This window comes from Alligator sinensis, unplaced genomic scaffold (genome assembly GCF_000455745.1).
Source record: "Alligator sinensis unplaced genomic scaffold, ASM45574v1 scaffold642_1, whole genome shotgun sequence".
Taxonomy (NCBI): domain Eukaryota; kingdom Metazoa; phylum Chordata; order Crocodylia; family Alligatoridae; genus Alligator; species Alligator sinensis.
Window position 1 is genome coordinate 512,743 of NW_005842289.1, and position 20,226 is coordinate 532,968.

The 20,226-nt window shown below is 46.1% G+C and overlaps 1 protein-coding gene across 1 annotated transcript in view; it reads left to right on the forward strand.

Annotated features, from left to right (window-relative positions):
• Positions 1 to 20,226, forward strand: part of KCTD19 (potassium channel tetramerization domain containing 19) — a 61,855-nt gene that overhangs the window by 17,742 nt on the left and 23,887 nt on the right. Inside the window, exons 6-10 of the mRNA XM_025209443.1 lie at positions 5,856 to 6,078; positions 9,672 to 9,832; positions 12,541 to 12,644; positions 17,931 to 18,073; positions 18,953 to 19,036. Of these exons, the coding sequence (XP_025065228.1) occupies positions 5,856 to 6,078; positions 9,672 to 9,832; positions 12,541 to 12,644; positions 17,931 to 18,073; positions 18,953 to 19,036 (715 nt within the window). The remainder of the gene's footprint in view (positions 1 to 5,855; positions 6,079 to 9,671; positions 9,833 to 12,540; positions 12,645 to 17,930; positions 18,074 to 18,952; positions 19,037 to 20,226) is intronic.

Below are 20,226 nucleotides of genomic sequence, written 5' to 3' on the forward strand. Positions count from 1 at the left end.
CTTCAGAGAATAAGATGCCTTTTACTTTTGTGTTTTGTTTCTTATTTTCATGCTTTGTGTTTTATATCTTACCTTATCTTTGAAACTATTAGTACTGAAGAGCTATACCAGTGGTTCTCAACCTTTTGGGAACTGAGGCACCCATCATGGGACCAGGACACCCCTCCATAACTTTTGTAAATTGAGTAGCAGCCAATTTCAAAAACAAATGTATAGATGACAGTGCTTACTTCCTTGCAGGAGGGCCCTGGCAATAGGGTTGGGAGATGATGACCCATGCAGAGACGAGCCTGAGCCTGGCTTATCTACTTAGTTTATCTGTAACTATGCATGGAGATTGCTCCCTGCAATCACAGACCCAGGGATCAGGAGGTACCTGCTGTCAGAGCAGAGGAACATGGTCCCAGCTCAGGCTCCATGATCAAAGCCTGTCTTAGTAGCAGGCAGCTTCCAGGGGCAGGGAGCAATCTCCCAGTCCCTGCTCTGATCTTGGAGCCGGGACCAGCAGCTGCCTGCTTCAGGGACTGCAGACATTGTCCCTACCAGGCTCCATGATCAGAACAGAGGTTGGGCAACAAGCAGCTGCCTGGGGCAGGGGTGTGGGGTGGGAAGCAGCTGCCCTGAAGGTGGGACATCTCCCCCCACCCCCTGGAGCCCAGGCCTGATACCAGTGCCCCCTGCCAGCCCAGGGCTGGCACCCACGGAAGCCTAGAGCTTCCCCTGGTTGCTATATAAGAACAGAGCACGGCAGGAGTATCCCTACCCTGAACTCTTGTTGGGAGCAAACATTTTCTCCTGATGGGTGCACATGTAGATGCATCCAGCATAAGTACAAATGATCAGTCTTTTAATTTTATATAATTAGTAAGAACATTTTTAGTGCTGGAGCAAATGACTTAAATTCTTCAGGCATAGCTTACAAATTCTGTTCTAAAGCAAGCCAAACAACTCTATTCCAAGACAGTTATTCTCTATGCAGAAAACATGCTGGAGTTTAGATGCTACCAGAGTAGACTAGCTCGTGCTTCAGGAGCATTGAAGACTTGGCACTGAAGCTGATGTTGGCCCTAATTCTGTAAAGAATTACAGATGTATTTAATTTTATTCACGGTGGGTGCATCTACATGAGGTGCTTAATGCCCATTGGACTAATTCTACTGCACATTAGTGTGGCTGGCAAAACCATGCTAATGCCCAGTAAATTAGTCCAATGGGCATTAAGCATCACACAAAGTGTTCATTTATGCTAATACTCAGTAGTACCAATTATGGCACATTTAAGTTAGTACTTGTTATTAGAGGTACTAAACTTAATGCACCGTAATTATGGTGCATTAATGAACCTGTAGACATACTCTGTGAATAAACTTGTTAGTTTATATTTGGGCTGTGTGAAATGGCACCGTTCCGTTTTGACTTGAGTTTCGAGGTTTCAATGGAACAGCATTTTGTTTCTAATTCCATTTGGATTTGAAACCGCTGTTCTGTTTCGTTTCATCCAAACAGTGACAGTGTTTCGACGCTATTTCAACGTTTTGCCCATAGGCTATAATGGGGAAGCTCAAAACAGCCTCTCTCATCGGCAGGAAGATTGGGGGCCTGCAACCCTGGGAGAGCTGCGGGGGTTGTGCCAGTCCTCCCAGGGTTGTGGGCCCCCAATCTGCTTGCCAGCTGAGGAAGGGAAGCTGAGTGCTGCCACCTGGGACTGGGGAGCTAGGGAAAGGAACTGAGCCCAAGCACTCAGTTCCCCTCCCCAGGGCTGTGATCAATCGGGCTGGGGGAGGGAACTGGGCTCGATCACGCAGTTCCCCTCCCCAGCACTACCATCAGGCTGGGGAAAGGGGCTGAGTTTCCTGCTCCCCAGCACTACCATCGGGCTGGGGAAAGGGGCTGAGTTTCCTGCTCCCCAGCACTATGATTGGGCTGGGGAAGGGAACTCAGCCGAGCTGAGCTGAGTTCCCCTCCCCAACCCAATCCTAGCACTGAGGAGGAGAACTCAGCTCAGCTGGGCTGAGTTCCTTTCCCCAGCTCGATCGTAGTTCTGGGGAGAGGAAGTCAGCCCAGCTGGGCTGAGTTCCCTTCCCCAGCCTGATTGTAGCGCCAGGGAGGGGACCTCAGCTCAGCTGGGCTCAGTTGCCTTCCCCAGCCCGATTGCAGTGCTGGGGGGGTGGGAACTGAGCTTGGGCTCAGTTCCCTTCCCCTGTGCTGCGATCAGTTTCCTGCTGCCTTGTCGTGGGAGGCGGGGAGAGCCAGGGATGTGCTCCCCGCCTGGTTGAGCCACATGGGGCTGCGGAGCCGCTGGGAGTACAACCTGGTTCTCCCCTGTCTCCTGCCACCTGGCTGCTGACTGCTTTGAAACTTAAAACATTTAAAAAGTTTTGAAATGTTTTGACTTGCCTTGTTTTGTTTCGAGGCTGTTTCAAAGCCCTTTGTTTCGATTCAATTTTGCTGTTTTGAGCTTGAAATGAGTTGAAACAGTGTTGAAACAGAACAGATGGCAAAATTGCACACAGCCCTAGTTTACATGGGTTCATTCATAACACATATGTTTAAGCATATGAATATATTTGTGCAGGATTTAGCTACTAGCTTGTAGCCAAGCAGTATAATTTTGCATTTAAGAATGTCAGTAATTTTATGGAATAAAATTTTTGCAAAGAGCTACTTATAATTTTGAGAGTGAACAGAGTAATGATTAGGCACCAGACAGTCTGCTGAGTCACTAATAACAGGATGAAATAAACCATGTAAATACATTTTAAAGACACATGTAAGAGATATATCATTTTAATTTGAATATTTAGCCAGAATTTGGATACTACTTTCTCATTTGCTTTTCCTCCTGGCAGGACTTAATGAAACAAGTGTTGCTTTGGGAATGCCTATTCTAGAAAAAATACTGTTCCTTTGTTTGCAGATTTGACTTCAGTATATACACATATATATAATAACCAGCTTTGTTGTTTCCAAGTTTTTGTTTGTTTAGGAGGATGCCCCATGATTATTTTAGTGTTCTGGGTAGAGGTATTTTGAGTATGCAATATACATTTTCATTAACAATCTTGTTGCAAGAATTAGGTGTATACTTATGAAACTTGTGACCTGAAGAAGACTGTCTTGCATTCAAAGCTTGTCTAACTCTATCCCATGTATGCAGTTGGTCCAATATGAAATATCACCCTAAGAAACCCTTGCCGCTATGAAATTTATGGAAGACATGAAGATGGGAGGTGTTACCAATATAGAGAAGGGTCATATTACAGGAAGGTTTAGATAACATTGAATGGTGTAATAAAAACAATTACATTTAAAGGTACCAAGTGTAAAGCTATGCACTTAAGACAGATTGACAAGGCTTGTTGGAGGTTTTTTCCCTTCCTCTAGCAAGGCATGAACTCCATTTCCGAATGCTCTAGGATTACTTGAGCATATTTTACCATAAAAAATCCCTTTTGCTGCAGTTATGTAGGCACTGGTGGTACCCTTGGCTCTCTTGTTTTGGTGCACTGTAGTATTTTATTATTACTACTACTAAAATTACTATTGTGGTAAATAGCTGTGTGGTTATGGTACATGATTATCTCAACTGGATCGTCTTGTAGACATTCTTAGACAAATGGTTCCTATAAATCCCAAGGACAGAACTCAGTGGTTGGGGATATCCTTTCCAGTCTTAAGTTTTTACACTGCAGTTATGCCAAAGTATCTGTAGTGCTTTTAACATGTATTAAAAATTAATATTTTGAACCCAGGAGATCCCTCAATGATTTATATGAATGCCAAGACAAGTGGAAACTTCATTATAATGCTTTGTTTTTCTTATATACCACATGCCCCCAAACAAGACTCACCTTGTTTTTGGGAAGGTAGAATGAAGGAAAAAAAAGATTTTTCCAGGGTTATGACTCCACAGAGTAGGGGCAGAGCCCAATTTTCAAGTCACAAACCCTCCCCCTCATGCTTAACCCAAGAGCTGAAACCCTAGCTGCTGCTCAAGACTGGTCTCCATGGGTGGATCTATGATTATGAAAAGAGCTAAAAACAGTCTGTAAGGCTGTGAAGTAGGAGAAGATGGATGAGGGGTATGGACATATGAACACATGGAGCCCTTTCAAAAGGGTAACATCTCAAAGCAGCCACAATTGGTATGTTTTAATTGTTATGTATGATCATCACAGAATGAGAATCGTAGAGAAACAGGTTCTCTAACCCTAGCCCTAAACCTTTAGTAGAACTACATAGTCAACCCTGATACAACACAAGACATAACACCCTAACCTGCCACAGGTAAAGCAAGGAGACCACAACAGCCAACATCCTGCTTGTGTAAATAGTTAATATACACTTAAGAGATCCCAGGTAGAAGGTCACACCCCCTGCTACTGGAGAAGGCAAACATCCCTACAGTCCATATAAATCTGACCATGGGGTAAAATTCCTTCCTGACTCTAAATATGGAAGTTGGTCTGACATTGAGCAGAGGGGCAAGACCCTCTGGCTTTAAGTCCCAGCAGAAGCATTGGCATACCCCAGTCAAAATCCCCAGACTTGGCTGCAACCAACACCTAATACCTCTGAGGAAGGCTTAAAGAAAAAAAGACAAACCATGACACATGTAGCAGAAGAGCGTGTGTGGGGGGAATTCCCTCCCAGTCCCATGCAGCAACCAGCAAAGCCCAGAAGTGTGGGAAATACACATGGTAAAACATAAGCATATGCTTAGATCATCTCCAGACAGCAGCTGTCCAAACTCTTCTTGAACTCCTCCAGTGATGGAGAGTCCAAAATTTCCCCAAGGCAGTCTATTCCAATGCCTCACTATTCTAACAGTGAAGAAGTTTTCCTGGCTATCCAATCTAAACCTTCTTTGCTGCAACTTCAAGCCGTTGCTCCATATCCTCCTCTCTGCAGCAAAAGAGAAAAGACTTTCTCTCTCCTTATGGCAACCCTTTAGGTATTTGAAGACTGCTATCATGTCCCCTCTTACCATTTCTGCAAGCTGAACATGCCTAGCTCCTTCAGCCTCCTATAATTTACTTTCCAAGCCCTTTATCATTTTTGTTGCTCTCCCTCTGAATCCTCTTTTCCATTATTTTTTAAAACGTGGAGCCCAGAATTACAGACAATACTCTAAGTGAAGCCTAACAAGTGTTTAGTGAGGCACTGTCACCTTCCATATCTTGCACCTAATGTTTTTATTGATGCATCCCAAAACTGCATTTGCCTTTTCTGCACCTACATCACACTGCAACCTCATATTGAGTCTGTGATCTACCAAGACTCTCAGATCCTTCTCCTTCATTATGCCATCCAGCCAGCTGTCATGTATTTTGTATTAGTATTTTTTATTATTCTTCCCAAGGTGTAAAACCTTGTATTTGTCAGCATTGAACTTCATCTTGTTAGCTTTAGCCCAGCTTTCCAATCTGTTGAGATTCTTCTGAATTGTGTTCCCATCCTCCAACATGTTCACAGTCCTTCCCAGTTTTGTGTCATCTGCAGACTTGCTCAAGAAGCTTTCTATGCCAGCATCCAAATCATTAATAAGCACGCTGAACAGCACTGGGCCCAGGACAGACCCTAGTGGGATTCCACTCAAAACCTCCTGCCATTCTGACATGGACCTGTTAATAATTACCCTTTGCTTGTGGCTATTGAGTCAGTTGTCTGTTCACCTGATAGTAGTTTTACCCAGCCCATAGTTCTCCAATATGTATATGAGAAGGTTATGTAGGACCCTGATTTGGGGAGGGCGTGCACTGAAATTTGGGAAAAAGGTTTGAGTGGTATGCTAGTAAATATATTTTGCTTGTTTGCTCTGTCTTGATGCATGTCTGCATTTCCTTTTCACATAGGTGGTGATTCTATCTTGACATCTGATATTGAAGATTCAGTGAAAGGCATAGAAAATAAGATACTAGAAGTTCAGAAAACAGCAAGACCCCCTTTGTATGTCATGGCACTTGATCTCTTAGTAAAATACCCTGATTCAGCACTTGGACAGCTCCACATAGAAAGTACTTTGGACAGAAACAGGCTGTACATCTCTGGGAATGGAGTCCTCTTTCAGCATGTCAGGTGTGTCTTTTTATAAAGTAATCCACATTGAATTCATGCAGTGGATTACTTTTTATTTGTGTGTTTCTCAGCCAGATTGGATTGTCAATTTGGAAGAGTAATCCTTTGAAATTTTTTCTTAGTTTGTGTTCCTAAAAACTTATTACTTCTGACGCATCTCCAAGTGTGGGGACCAGCATAAGAAGTTTCAAAAGGAAGAGAGGATGATTATTACCAGAAATATGAGTTCTTTCAGTTGACCAACATGGAGCATAAAATTATTTCATATTGCATTTATTTTATTCAATAAAACAGAGTAATAATAACATTAAGCCTATAAACTTGTTGCATCAAAAATTAATCTGGACTTGTAGTAGAGCTGATATCTTTTATTAGACCAACAAGATTTTTGAAAAAAAATGTCTTTAACTAGAAGTTTTTGGGCACAAACACACTTCATCAGGCATTAGAGAAAAGATTGTAAAAGTTTTCGTGGGTAGAAATGGTAGAAATAGATGGAAAACTCCTCTGTGCAGTAAGTTCATAGCTGGTAAAGAGTGTCTCACCATTTGTGAGGTTCTGTGATGATGCAAAATGCCTTGAAACAAAGGCAGGAGCAGTGTCTCTGGTTTCAGGTGGTCACAGTTGCTTCCTGCTTGGGAAAATATGAAGATTTCATTTTTAAAAATTGGCCCAAATTCAATATCTTCCATGTGTCAGGTATCCAGGTAATAATAATAAAATAATAGTCATAATAATTAATAATTATAATAATAATTGAGATAATAAAATATATCATTTCTACTACAAATCCTGATTGCTTTTTCCTCTAGGCCAGGGGTCAGCAACCCCCTGGCACGTGTACCAAGCATGGCACGCGAGGCCATTTTGCTTGGCATGCCACAGCCAGCCCCAGCTCTGGGTAGCTACCAGCTGCCAGCGACGGAGCCCAGGCTACTCCCAGCATGGCTTGCAGCGTCCCAGCTGCCTGCCGGGAGCAGCCCAGGCCCCCCGCTGGCCGGCGCTCCCCCGACCCCAGGGGCAGCTGGGAGGCTCCAGACAGCTATGCCAGGCTCTGGGCTCTGGCATCAGCTCTGCACCCACGCATCCACCTGCGCGTCAGAGCGAGCAGTGAGGGAGGGGCCTGAGGCAGCGCAGCCCTGGTCTCTCCCCTGCTCCCGGCACAGAGGTGATGGCAGGGTTCCAAAGCCTGGCGCAGTTGTTTGTAGCCAGCCTAGGCTCTGGGCAGGTGCAGCAAGCAGCGGGCAGGCTGCAAACAGCTGCACCGAGCTCCACAGCTCCGGCATCAGCTCCATGCTGGCAGCGACTGCACGGGCACCTTGGGGCTGGCTGCGCTGCCCTGCTGTCCACCCTGAGGTGCCCATGCAGTCGCCGCCAGCACGAAGCTGATGCCAGAGCTGTGGATCCCGGCACAGCTGGTTGCAGCCTGGCCGGGAGCAGGGGAGAGACCAGGGCTGCACTGCCTCAGGCCCCTCCCTCACCACCCGCTCCGAGGCGCGCCTGCATGCACCGGTGAGGAGCTAATGCTGGAGCCCAGAGCCCAGCACAGCTGTTCGGAGCCTCCCGGCTGCAGCCGGCCCTGGCTCTGGGGAGCTGCTGCCAGCCAGGAGCTCAGGCTGCTCCCAGCAGGCAGCTGGGACCAGCCCGGGCTCCAGCAGGTACTCAGAGCCAGGGTAGCTGCTGATAGCCACAGAGCCCGGGCTGGGGGACACAGGGTGGCAGGGCTAGGGGGCAGGGATTTTGGGTGGGGGAAGGAGAAGTAGGGGTGTGGGGCACAGGGCAGGGGAAGTAGTGCTGAGGGGCGGGGGCTTTGGGTGGGGGAAAAGGGGCAGAAGTAGGGCATCCTGCCATGTAACCCTTGCCCTCATTTTGTTTTTCTGCCATGCTGGCACTCCGTCACCTTCCAAGGTAGGCATTGTGGTGTTTTTCGGCACTCCGGCCGAAAAATGTTGCCTACCCCTGCTCTAGACCAAAACGGCTACAACCTGGATACCTTGCATCAAAAATGGCATTTAACTTAATTTTCTAATGTTTGCATTCAGATATATTTCAAAATTAAAAATCCAAGTGTAGGATACTAAGGACGATAATCCTTTATGATGTGTACTTTGCACCTCTAGTTGTTGCAAAAGAAGATAGGAAGCTTCAACTTACAAAATTATACTAGCAAATTGCCTGTAAAAAGTGATGGGGGTGGGCAGCAGAGATGGCGCCCTGTGTCTCCACTCCCCCTTCTGACAGGGGCAAGCTTTAATGCCCTGTGCAAACACCAGCCTGCCTTCTGCCTATGGGTCGATCATTGCAGCTGCTTCTGGAAGTGGCTGCGGGGCCACTTCTGAGAGTGTCTGTGGGGCCTCTTCCGGGAGCACAACAGCGTTCCATTCCCCAGCCTGCGCTTACAGGGGGACACCAGCACTCCCGCCTGCCCTCCCCACCCATCGCCTAAGCAGCAAGCACGGCTGGTCAGGGGGTGCACCGGCACTCTCAGGGGGTGCATGTGCACCCCGTGCAACCCCTACGCGTCACCACTGCCCCCTACCCTTGCATTGCCATCACTGCCTCCTCCACAGATGTGGGGGGGCAAGTGGGGACAGAAGCCCGTGTCCATCCTCCCCACCCTGCTGCTTTGGGGCCAGGGCCAGGGGTGGGCCCATGCCCACTCCCCCCTCACCTCGCCCCTGCTGCTTGGGGGCCAGGGCCAGGACCGGGGGCAGGGCTGGGCCTGCTCCCCACCCCCCATCCCAACACTTTGGGGCTTGGGCCACTTTCTTCCTGCTGCTCCATGGCCAGGGCTAGGGCCGGGCCTGCTCTCCCCACCCCTACCCCCACCACCATGGTAGGGCCAATCCCGTTCCTCCCCCCCACCGCCACTCTGACCCCATTCCCCACCGCCGCCTCCTCCACGGAGCAGGGTGGGGAGGGGCAGGCCAGCTGTGCTGGCCTGTTCCCCCCCTGCCCAGTCCCCTCTGTCTCTGCCATCTTGGTGGCGCTCCTCCACACGACTGCCAGCTGTCTGCAATGCTCTTAGAGTACTCAGCTTGGCTGCCGAGACAGCAAATTAGGGTGCAAATAAAGCATTATGGACAGACAGACTAAGGCTTTTATATATATAGAATTCTATTATACTGAGGCTATTAAGCATTGCAAAAGAGGATAGGAAACTCCAATTTGTATAATTATATGCTACTATACTAAGGCTATTAAACATATTATTGCAAAAAGTGAAAATTCAAGATTGAAAATTTCACCAACACTCTTTTGAATGGTAAAGGGACATTATATACACCTTTTGTTTAAAGATTTTGGGTGATGCTTATTTTATTAGGCTCTAATCCTGCAGCCATAACTATGATATGGGGATCTCATTTGAAAGGTCCAGTGCATTAGCTTTATTCATCAAAGATATAGTAGGAGAATTGTTCAATGTTTTCAGTACAAAACTCACACCATAAGCTACAATTTAGAACCAGTAGTGGGAAAGCATTTTGATGAGTGTTCTTCATAATGGCTTGACTATTGTGAAAAAGTGAATGTGAATGGGAATAATAGTCAATGACATGGTAACTAATTCTCTCTTATCTTTGGATGCATAGAAACTGGTTAGGAATTTGTCGACTCCCACTTACTGAAAGTATGTCTGAAATCCAGGAACTCTGTGCTTTCTTGGACAAAAGTGACATCACTTATGAACCAATGAAAGATGCTTTGAAAAATTATTTGAAACAAAAGACCCCTTCAGAGATCATGGAATACAGTAAGTCGAGTTTTTTCAATGAGAGATTTTATTATTTTAAAATAGGGCAAGTGAATTGCCTGATCAGAAATCACAAATCAGTAGTCTGTATGTAGTTAGGAAATGGTACAGCATGAAATTAATCACAGCTCTACTTAATAAACAAAGTAGTTATTCTCATAAAACTATGTCTGAAGCAGTCAGTGCCAAGTGCTGCTCAGAGACTGTATAATTTAGTACACAAGACAAAAAAGATTTAGAAGAAATGTATAACAGTTCTGCACTACAATATGCATTATGAAAATCACATACACACAACCATTTACTTCAGTTCAAGAAAATTCCTTGAATTAATACCTTTCATACCACATATTTCCATTCAGATATTCAAAAAAGTCTTAACTTTCCAGAAAGTGTTGGTGGATTTTCTTGCTAGAGTATATATTTTGGAAAAGTTTGTATGTTGTTGACAGCTCACTAAATGACTCATGTTCAAAGTAATCCCCTCCAAGAAAATTTATGAACATGGAAAGGAATGATTCTTACTGTCTTTTTTGTTGAAATTAAAATTAATGAATTCTGAATTCTGTCATTTCTGTTGCATATTGACACGAACATTGTACATTATGATGCACAGACTGGTCAAGAAATTAACTGGAAAAAATTATATTCTAAGACATTTTAGACACTGTATATATTAAGATAGCATGCTGGGCCCCAGTCATGGATCTGGCTCTATTGCCATAGGCTAGGCATTGTGCAAATGCATTCAGTTTCAAGAATTGTAGAATCTTTTCATATTATTGTCCACATCCATACAAATATAATTTCTAAAAGAATATGACTCCTGTATCTCTTCAGTATCAACATGTGCTTCCTTATGGACCCCAGTATGAAGAGGTTTGAGTAACTTTTTAAAATTATCATTTAATAGTTTCAGTTTCATTCCTAACTAGTTAAATTTCCCAGAAGCCATATAATAGAACTGTGCAGTATTTGTATGTGGTCACTTGGATTATCTCTATTGGGGATTTCAGTCTAAGCGTTTCCATCTAAATAAAAGAATTGTAGACCAGCCCCTACAGTGGTACAAATTTCTCTAAAGGAAGTGGTAAAAGGGAGGAAGCTGACTGAGGAGTGAAGCAGCAGCTTTGCTTCCCTTGCATTGTAGGAGTTCCACAAAAATAAATCTGCAGTTAAGCCTCTTCTTAACCTCCAAAGCACACCTCACATTTTCCCACCATTTCCAGAACTTGGACACTGCATAGATTCATAGATTCATAGATGTTAGGGTCAGAAAGGACCTCAATAGATCATCGACTCCGACCCCCTGCATAGGCAGGAAAGAGTACTGGGTTTAGATGACCCTAGATGCTAGATGCCTATCTAACCTCCTCTTGAAGACCCCCAGGGTAGGGGAGAGCACCACCTCCCTTGGGAGCCTGTTCCAGACCTTGGCCACTCTAACTGTGAAGAAGTTCTTCCTAATGTCCAGTCTAAATCTGCTCTCTGCTAGCTTGTGGCTGCCCTAGTCTTTCCTCATAGGGCTTGGCCTGCAAGCTCTTAACCATACAAGTGGCCCTTCTCTGGACCCTCTCCAGGTTATCCACATCCCTCTTGAAGTGGGGCGCCCAAAATTGCACGCAGTATTCCAACTGCGGTCTGACCAGCGCCCAGTAGAGGGGAATTATCACCTCCTTGGTTCTGTTTGTCATGCATCTGCTGATGCACGATAAAGTGCCATTACCTTTTCTGATGACTTCGTCACACTGCCGACTCATGTTCATCTTGGAGTCCACTAGGACTCCAAGTTCCCTTTCCGCTTCCGTGCCACCAAGCAGGTCATTTCCTAGGCAGTAGGTAAGCTGGACATTTTTCCTCCCTAGGTGCAGCACTTTGCATTTCTCCTTGTTGAATTGCATTCTGTTGTTTTCTGCCCATATGTCCAACCTGTCCAGGTCTGCTTGTAGTTGTTCCCTGCCCTCCGGTGTGTCCACTTCTCCCCACAGTTTTGTGTCATCCGCAAACTTGGACAGAGTACACTTCACTCCCTCGTCCAAGTCGCTGATGAAGATATTGAAGAGTATCGGTCCAAGGACCGAGCCCTGCGGGACCCCACTGCCCACACCCTTCCAGGTCAATACTGACCCATCCACTACGACTCTCTGGGTACGACCCTCTAGCCAATTCACCACCCACCGGACTGTGCAGTCATCCAAGTCACAGCCTCTTAACTTGTTCACCAGTATGGTGTGGGATACCATATTGAAGGCCTTCCTGAAGTCTAAGTAAACGACAGCTACCCCTACTCCTGCGTCCAGGTGTTTTATAACCATACTTCTGTCAGAGAAGGTTCAACAGCATATCCAGTTCTGCCTACATCAGATCATATAAATATATAGAGCAGGTAAGCTCAAAGAAAACAAAACTGATGCTTAGAGGTGCACACCAAAACTCTTAAAACCATTACTACTAGAGAGGATTTTTGGTTGCAGCATGGATCCATGATGTGGAACATATTAATATTTCCTGACAATGTTCATATTTAAGTACTGGGAACAGAATGACAGAAATGAGCTCTGCATGTGCTGAACAGAATTTTCTATATTAATGTATCATCCTAAAGAATCATATTATACTATTATGAAATACTATCATTTACTCACAGTTGGCTTATCCAAAGTTTTAATTGTGTTGAAAATTTCTTTCATTGTGACCTTATCCATTAGATACAGATTGGAGAGCAGAAGTAACTATCTACTCCTTACATCAGATTGTGAAAATATATGTAGGAAGTCACTGGTATGAAACTTACTTACAAACCTTGCTGAAGGTACAGTCATTGACTATCTTTACATTGCCTTGAGTGTAAGATTGTCTAAACCATTTCAGTAATGGAAGTGTTTTAGTACTAGAAGGGATTGACCTGGCAGGCTAGAACAGTCAGACCTTCATATCTGGGCTGGGAGTTGTATTAAGGCAAGAGGTTCAATTCCAATGAGGAAAGAAATACTTGAAATTACTCTTGAGAATACAGTTAGCCTTTTGACTAACAGCATTGCCTCGTGCTGATGGATCCTGGGTAGCTCTTCTTTGACATATACCATCAAAACCAGATAGATAGATAGACAGATAGATAGAATGTCTTCCCTCTAAATTATCACTAGAAATACAGAAGAGCTAATAGAAAAATATGATGGACTCAATTCAGCACAGCATCTAAACATATGACTAATTTTACATAGGCGTTTAATAGGGCTGTGTGAAATGAAAGCATTCCGTTTTGACCAGTGTTTCGACATTTCGACAGAACAGTGTTTTGTTTCGACTTTTGTTTTGAGTCAAACCAGCTGTTCCGTCGAAACGTTTTGCCGTTTCGACCTTGTTTCAACGTTTCGCCCCTAGGATATAATGGGGAAGGTTAAAACAGACTATAACTTTGTCATTTCTGGCCAGATTTGGATGAAACTTGCAGAAATGGCAGCCCCTTCTGAGGGAACGATGCATGCCAAGTATCAAGAAGATAGGTTTAGGGGTTTGGAGAAACCGCACCCCGAAATCTTGAGAGCAAAACTCATGTCATTTGTATGTGTTAAGGCACAGCGGGGTCAAAACTGCAGGGATGCTAGCCCCCTGCTGAGGCAACGAAGCCTGCCTCATTTCAAGGAGATAGGTGCAGGGGGTTCAGAGAAATTGCACCCCAAAATCCTGAAAGCAAAACCTGTATCACGTGTATGTGTTAAGACCCAGTGGGATCAAAACTGCAGACTTGCTAACCCCTGCTGAGGCCACAAAGCCTGCCAAGTTTCAAGAAGATTGGTGGAGGGTTGGGGGGGAATTGCACTCCAAAGTCTTGAAAGCAAAGCTCATGTCACATGTATGTGTTAAGCCACAGTGGGGTCAAAACTGCAGGGATGGTAGCCCCTGGGGAGGCCACAAAGCCTGACAAGTTTCAAGGTGATAGGTGCAGGGGTTTGGGGGGAACTGCACGTCAAGCTGCTCTCAGACAAAACTCGTGACATGGGTGCTTGTGCAGCTGTGTCCATCTTGTGGTGGGGTGGGGAGAGGAAGAGGACTACTGCAGGCCTGGCTGCTAAGGCGCTGTGTTACCAATTAATCATGATTCACTCAGGGACCAGCTCAATACCCAAGTACCTAGCTACTACATAACAATTTAACGAGCATGGATTAACACCTACAAAACAGACAAAACTCGTGACATGGGTGCTTGTGCAGCTGTGTCCATCTTGTGGTGGGGTGGGGAGAGGAAGAGGACTACTGCAGGCCTGGCTGCTAAGGCGCTGTGTTACCAATTAATCATGATTCACTCAGGGACCAGCTCAATACCCAAGTACCTAGCTACTACATAACAATTTAACGAGCATGGATTAACACCTACAAAACCACAGACTCAGGAGAGGAAATAATCAATACAGACAATCAACTGACCCAAGACAGAGACAGTCAGTTGCACAAACACCCATTTCACGAGTTTTGTCTGTCAGCAGCTAGGGGTGCAGGGCCCCAGAACCCCTGCACCTATCTCCTTGACAGCTGGCAGGCTTCATGGCCTCAGCAGGGGCCACCATCTCTGCAGTTTTGACCCCACTGTGGCTTAACACATACATGTGACATGAGCTTTGCTTTCAAGACTTTGGAGTGCAATTCCCTCAGAAGCTCTCTCAAGCTTTACCATGTCCTTGTTAAGGTGTGGAGCCCAGAACTAGAAGCAGTACTCCAGCTGTGATCTCACCAGTGCTGAGAAGAGCCGAGTAGAGCAGGAGAATCACTTCTTTGCAGTGGTTTTACTGGAGATGCGTGAATTGATGCATGCCAGTGTATTGTTGGCCCCGCTGGCTACAGCATCGCACTACCAGCTCATGTTCATACTGTGGTCAGTTATTGCCCTCAGGTCTTGGTGACAAGTGATGGGAGATCTTCAGTCCTGCTGCCTGATGAGAGGCAGCAGTTGCACAAGCACCCATGTCATGAGTTTTGCCTGTCAGCAGCTAGGGGTACAGGGCCCCAGAACCCCCCTGCACCTATCTCCTTGACAGCTGGCAGGCTTAGTGGCCGCAGCAGGGCCTAGCAGCCAGGCCTGCAGTAGTTTCCCCTCCCCCGTGCCCCAAGACCGACCCAGCCACACACTCCCGTGGCCTCAGCAGGGGCTAGCATGCCTGCAGCTTTCACCCTGCTGCTCCTTAACACACACAGTGTCACCCATGTCATGAGTTTTGCTTGTCCTCAGCTTGAGGTGCAGTTTCCCCCAAACCCCTGTACTTATCTCCTTGAAACTTGGTAGGCTTTGTGGCCTTGGCAGGGGCTAGCATGCCTGCAGTTTTGACCCTGCTGTGGCTTAACACATACACCTGACATGAGTTTTGCTTTCAGGGTTTTGGGGTGCAGTTTCTCCAAACCCCCTGCACCTATCTTCTTGAAACCTGGCATGCTTTATGCCCTCAAAAGGGGCTACCATTTCTGCATGTTTTATCCAAATCTGGCCAGAAATTACAAAGTTATAGGCTGTTTTGACCTTCCCAATTATAGCCTATTGGCGAAACGTTGAAACAGCGTCGAAACAGCAAAACATTTCGACTTGCCTCGTTTTGTTTCGAGGCTGTTTCAACCATATTTGTTTCATTTCAATTTTGCTGTTTCAACTTTGAAACAGGTCAAAACAGCGACGAAACAAAACTGGTGGTGAAATTTCGCACAGCCCTAGCGCTTAACTTCCATTGGATTCAGTTAACTTAAGCATATGCTTAAGTGCCTTGAATTGATACAGACTTAAGTACATACTTCATGTTAAGCAAAAGCTGGAGAATCCAGTACAGTTTGTCTTGCAGGTGCTGAGACAGGATTCAAGGGGAATTTGGGTGCTTAAATTCTAAGGAGTGATTCAGTTCTTTCTGTTCCACAAGCTAAAGAGCCAAAGAGCTAAAGGTGCCATTTTGAACTGCAGAGTTCCCTAGGACTGAGCTTCTGCCCATACCTAGGTGTGAATCAGTTTGATTACTTAGCCTAACTCCTGCCTAAACTCCAGTTCAGTGCTGTACAACAATGCCCAGTAAATTAGTTATTCTTGGAGAATGCGTTTTTTGAACCAATAGCATCTAATTTGGCTCAAACATTAGAGGGGGTGCTCAGAGACCCCAACTGTATTGACTATGGCAGTAGCAGCAGGGCAGGGAGCAGAAAGCAGAACAGACTAGGGGAAGGGGATTGGGGTGGCACTCAGGGGGCTTGTCCAGATGAGTGCACATTTTGCCTCTTGCAGCATCCCAGACCAGTTTGAGATGCTGCAGGAGGCATGCTGTGACTGAAAATTTTTTCCCTGCACTGGATATTTTCAGTGTGCGCTCAACATTTGATACCTGGAGATTCCTGTGAGCGGCTCTGGCCCTGGGTTACAGCACGAGTGGCCCTGGGGCTGCAGAAAGGCACACGGCCCTGTGTGGAGCTGCAGCAAGCCAGGCCGGTCCCACAATGAGAGGCACAGGCAGCACCGACTCTGTGGTGATAGGGGCCGTGCTGTGCAGTGCTGTGGGGGGGCAGGCAGCAGCAGGGCCTAAGCACCCTATGCCTGCTGCTGCTGCAGGGGTGAGTTGTGGGCCCTGTACAGAGGGGCTGTGGCCCTGCAGGGGAGGGGGGGCTGGGACCCTGCAGGGGTCTGTGGCCTGATGGGGGGCTGGGACCCTCTAGGGAGGGCTGGGACCCTGTGGGAGTGGAGTCTATGTGCTGGGCGGGGGGGGCAGGGGACCCACCACTCCTAAGCAGCCCCCCCCCACAGTCCCTCCATACACGCAGTCCTCCCACAATCCCCCCACATCTACTCACACACCGACCTGCATCCCCTCACTCCCCTTTCCACCCCGCCATGCATACCCCACATCCCCCCTTCACACACCTATCATGTGATTAGAAAACCAAAAGCAAGCATCAAAACATAGATATTTAGAATTAATTTTATTATGATGATAAAGACACTAGTAGGCTTCCAAATTGCTTTAACATTGTAAATATAGCAATAAAACATAGCCCAACTGATCTCTCTGTGTCTCTGTATCTATATGTGCGTGTGTGTATATATATAGTGGTCTTTTGTTCTAATTGTGGAAGAACATGGATTTGGGGGTATTTTAAAAAGTGAATTTTGGATGCTGCTTTAGCAGTCCATCTGGCACAAGGGGTAGCATCCCCAGATACCAATTGTCTGGGCCCCAGAAGCTCCTGCCTATTTGTATCTTTCGGTGGACATTCACCCAATTAATGAATAGCTCCCACTGTTAACATGTTCCAAGTTAACATGGGCCTTACAACCCACCCAGCTAACTAATAGCCCCTACTGTGTGGGCCCAAAGGGTGAAAGATACAACTAAATTTCTTGGGCCAACAAAGACCAAAACAGGGTGGGAGTGTCATGTGGGTCAAAGGGTCAAAACGTAAAAAATAGTGTTCCAGAGGGGGACATGGAACACTATTCCATGCTGCACCCACAGGTCCTCAAAGGCATCCAAGGAGTTGGTAGATGCTACCCACTGGTGCTCTGCCCAAAAACATGCACAGGCGAGTGAAAGGAACCCAGACCTGCAGCCCCTGGGCACCTTCCTGGCCAGAGCCAGGGCAGGTGTTTATAGTGCTGGGACCACTAAGGTGCTGGCCTCAGGCTCTAGCTCCCCCTGGCTGCAAATCCAGGAGGAGCTGGGCAGGGTTATTTTGCCCCAAGTGGCACAACTTGCCCCACACCAAAGTGTATGTCAGGGCACGTATGCTGAGGCAAAAATCCCTGGCTCAAATTTGTGCTGCTCCTATTTGAGCTGCTCCAAGAGCATGTGCCTGCATGTGTGGACACGCCCCTGGAGGGTGCATGGCTTACATGTGGCACATTTTCTCAAAAGGCTGACCCCCACTAATCTAGGGATTCCCATTAACAAGAAAAATTGCATAGCATGCTAACAGTTTTCTTGAGATGTAGCTATGCTCAGCCTTGCATGGCTGAAAGGAGAAATGCTCTGATATTTGATATGAAGGGATTTGGAAAGATAAGAGAGGAAATTTACTATCAGGAAATGTTCACACTAGGATCCTCGTGAAGCCTAATATTTATTTATTTCTGTAGTGTCCAGAGTTGCTGTCAAATGGCAAAAAAGTGTATTGGATTACATATGGCCAGAGCCTCCTAATCCATGGAGATGGACAAATATTTCGACATGTTCTCAACTTCCTTAGACTTGGCGAGCTGTTTTTACCAGCTGAATTTGAGTAAGAACAGACAATTCATGCACCTCCATAGTTTTTTTTATGTAAGATGTTTCTGGGGAAAGTATATACACATCATTTAAGGCAGTGGCTCCCAACTTTTTTTTGCTGTGACCCTAAATCCGGGTTGTGACCCCCGCCCGTGCCACTGACTCACTTATGCCTGGTGGAGCAAGTGGAGTCCAGGCCAGGCTGGGATCGCAGGGGGCAGCAGTGGTGAGAGCCATGCAAACGGTGCACTGGGAGAGCCCTGCAGGTGGGAAGGGTGGAGCAAGGGGTGGACCCCCCACATCCCTGATTTGGGTTGGGCCCTGAAGTTGGGAGCCACTGATTTTATGTATAGTTTTTTTGATTGGCATAGTGATGCTAGCCTAAAGAATGAAAGCAAGACACTTTCTTTAGTGCTTGTTCATACACATATTGTATTGTTGGAACAAGCCATAATTTTACTTTAGAACTGGAAGGTATTTGCAACCAAATGGAGCAGTGGGCCATTTTAACAGAGCTAGCTCTGAAGGTGGGCTACCCTTTCCTACTTGGCCACTGGTATCACCACTGCTCCCCCAGCCATGATGATCTCCTGCAAAAGTTTTGCATATGTCCCCTACACTGAAGTCCCAGCTTTGTGATCTGATTGCTTGGTAGGTCAGGTCTGGCCCATGTGCTGTTGGCTGCCAACCCCTGCTCTAGATACCTTGTTTTGGTGAGTGGCACCCATTGAGATAGTGCCTGTGGCTTAAGCCCTCAAAGAATGGGTTTACCCTAGTCATGCCTCTGTTCCTTCCTCCACCCTGTGGCTAAGAGTCAAATTGGCTATTATTTGTTAAAGATGACTACTGTATTTGACTGCATACTTCAGTTTATTTATAAAAAACTTTTCAGAGAATGGGCCCTGTTTTGTCAAGAAGTAGAGGAATACAGAATCCCTTCTCTACTAGAGGCACTGTATCAGTGTGAAGCATACAGGTAGGAAGTATGTTTGTCTGCATTTTATAGTATAATGTCTCTGCATTTGATTTCAGCAGGTAGAAAGAAAGTTGAGGGGAGGAGAGAACAGATAAACCAACTATGAGAATAAGAAGCATATATGGAAAAAATGTTGGGGCCTCAGAGGGACCTCAGTTCAGACAGACATCTAACTTTTGCAAAAATATTTCCTTTAGTTTGATAATGACAAGAAATATTAATATACAGGCTCTGGCTGGGCTGCCAATCTTGGCATTTTAAGGTCTAATGTAATTGATTAAGCTCAGCCATGCTACTTAGCACCAATTCTAAATACAGATGATAGTATTAATACTTAAAGGGGAACATCCCGTAGCCCAGAGGGGAAGTGAAGGCAGTTATAAAGATGTTTCTAAAAAAATCCATATATAACAAATGTAAAAAAGGAGAAAATTATAGTAATAAATAGAAATGAGAAGTTAGGAATTATAGAAAAGAAATAAGAGAAGCAGAAGGACAGAAAGAAAAACCAATGACCAAGGTAAGAAGCATCAGTGGGAGCATCTACATGAGACAATGTGCAGTAGATGGACTGACTGTGCATTACAGCATCATGGCAAAAACTGTGCTATTATGCTAACGCACGGTAGTATTAGTCTACTGTGCATTAAATGTCATAAAAAAAGCATGCCATCGCACTATCGTGCAGTAGGGCAGCCTACTGTGCATTTATTTTAGTAGTTCCTTTTGCAAGTGCTAAATCTAATGTGCAGTAGGCACTGCGCAGTAATGAATGTGGAGACACACCCTGTATATTGGGAATAAAAGGAATCTCTAAGCCATTGTGACAGGGGGCTGTCTTGAGGCCAGTCCCATTGTTGGCCCACCCACCTGTCTAGCAGGGCTGCGCAAAATAGCTGTGTTTCGATTTGGTCATTTTGGAGGACAGCGATTTGTTTTGATGTTTCAGATCACTGTCCTGTTTCATTTCGGCCAAATCTATGCTGGTCCCTGCCATGTGACCTGGCTCCACAAGGAGCAAAGATTTGGGGCTGCACAGGGCGGGCAGCAGCGGGGAGGATACCTCGGCATGGATCTCTGCTCCTTGCGGAGCCAGGTTGCCTGGCAGGGATTCCCCAGCCCCTGGTTTGATTCCCCAGCCCTTGTATCAGGTCCCCCCCTCTTCCCAGGGGGGGCGGGTCCCCACACCC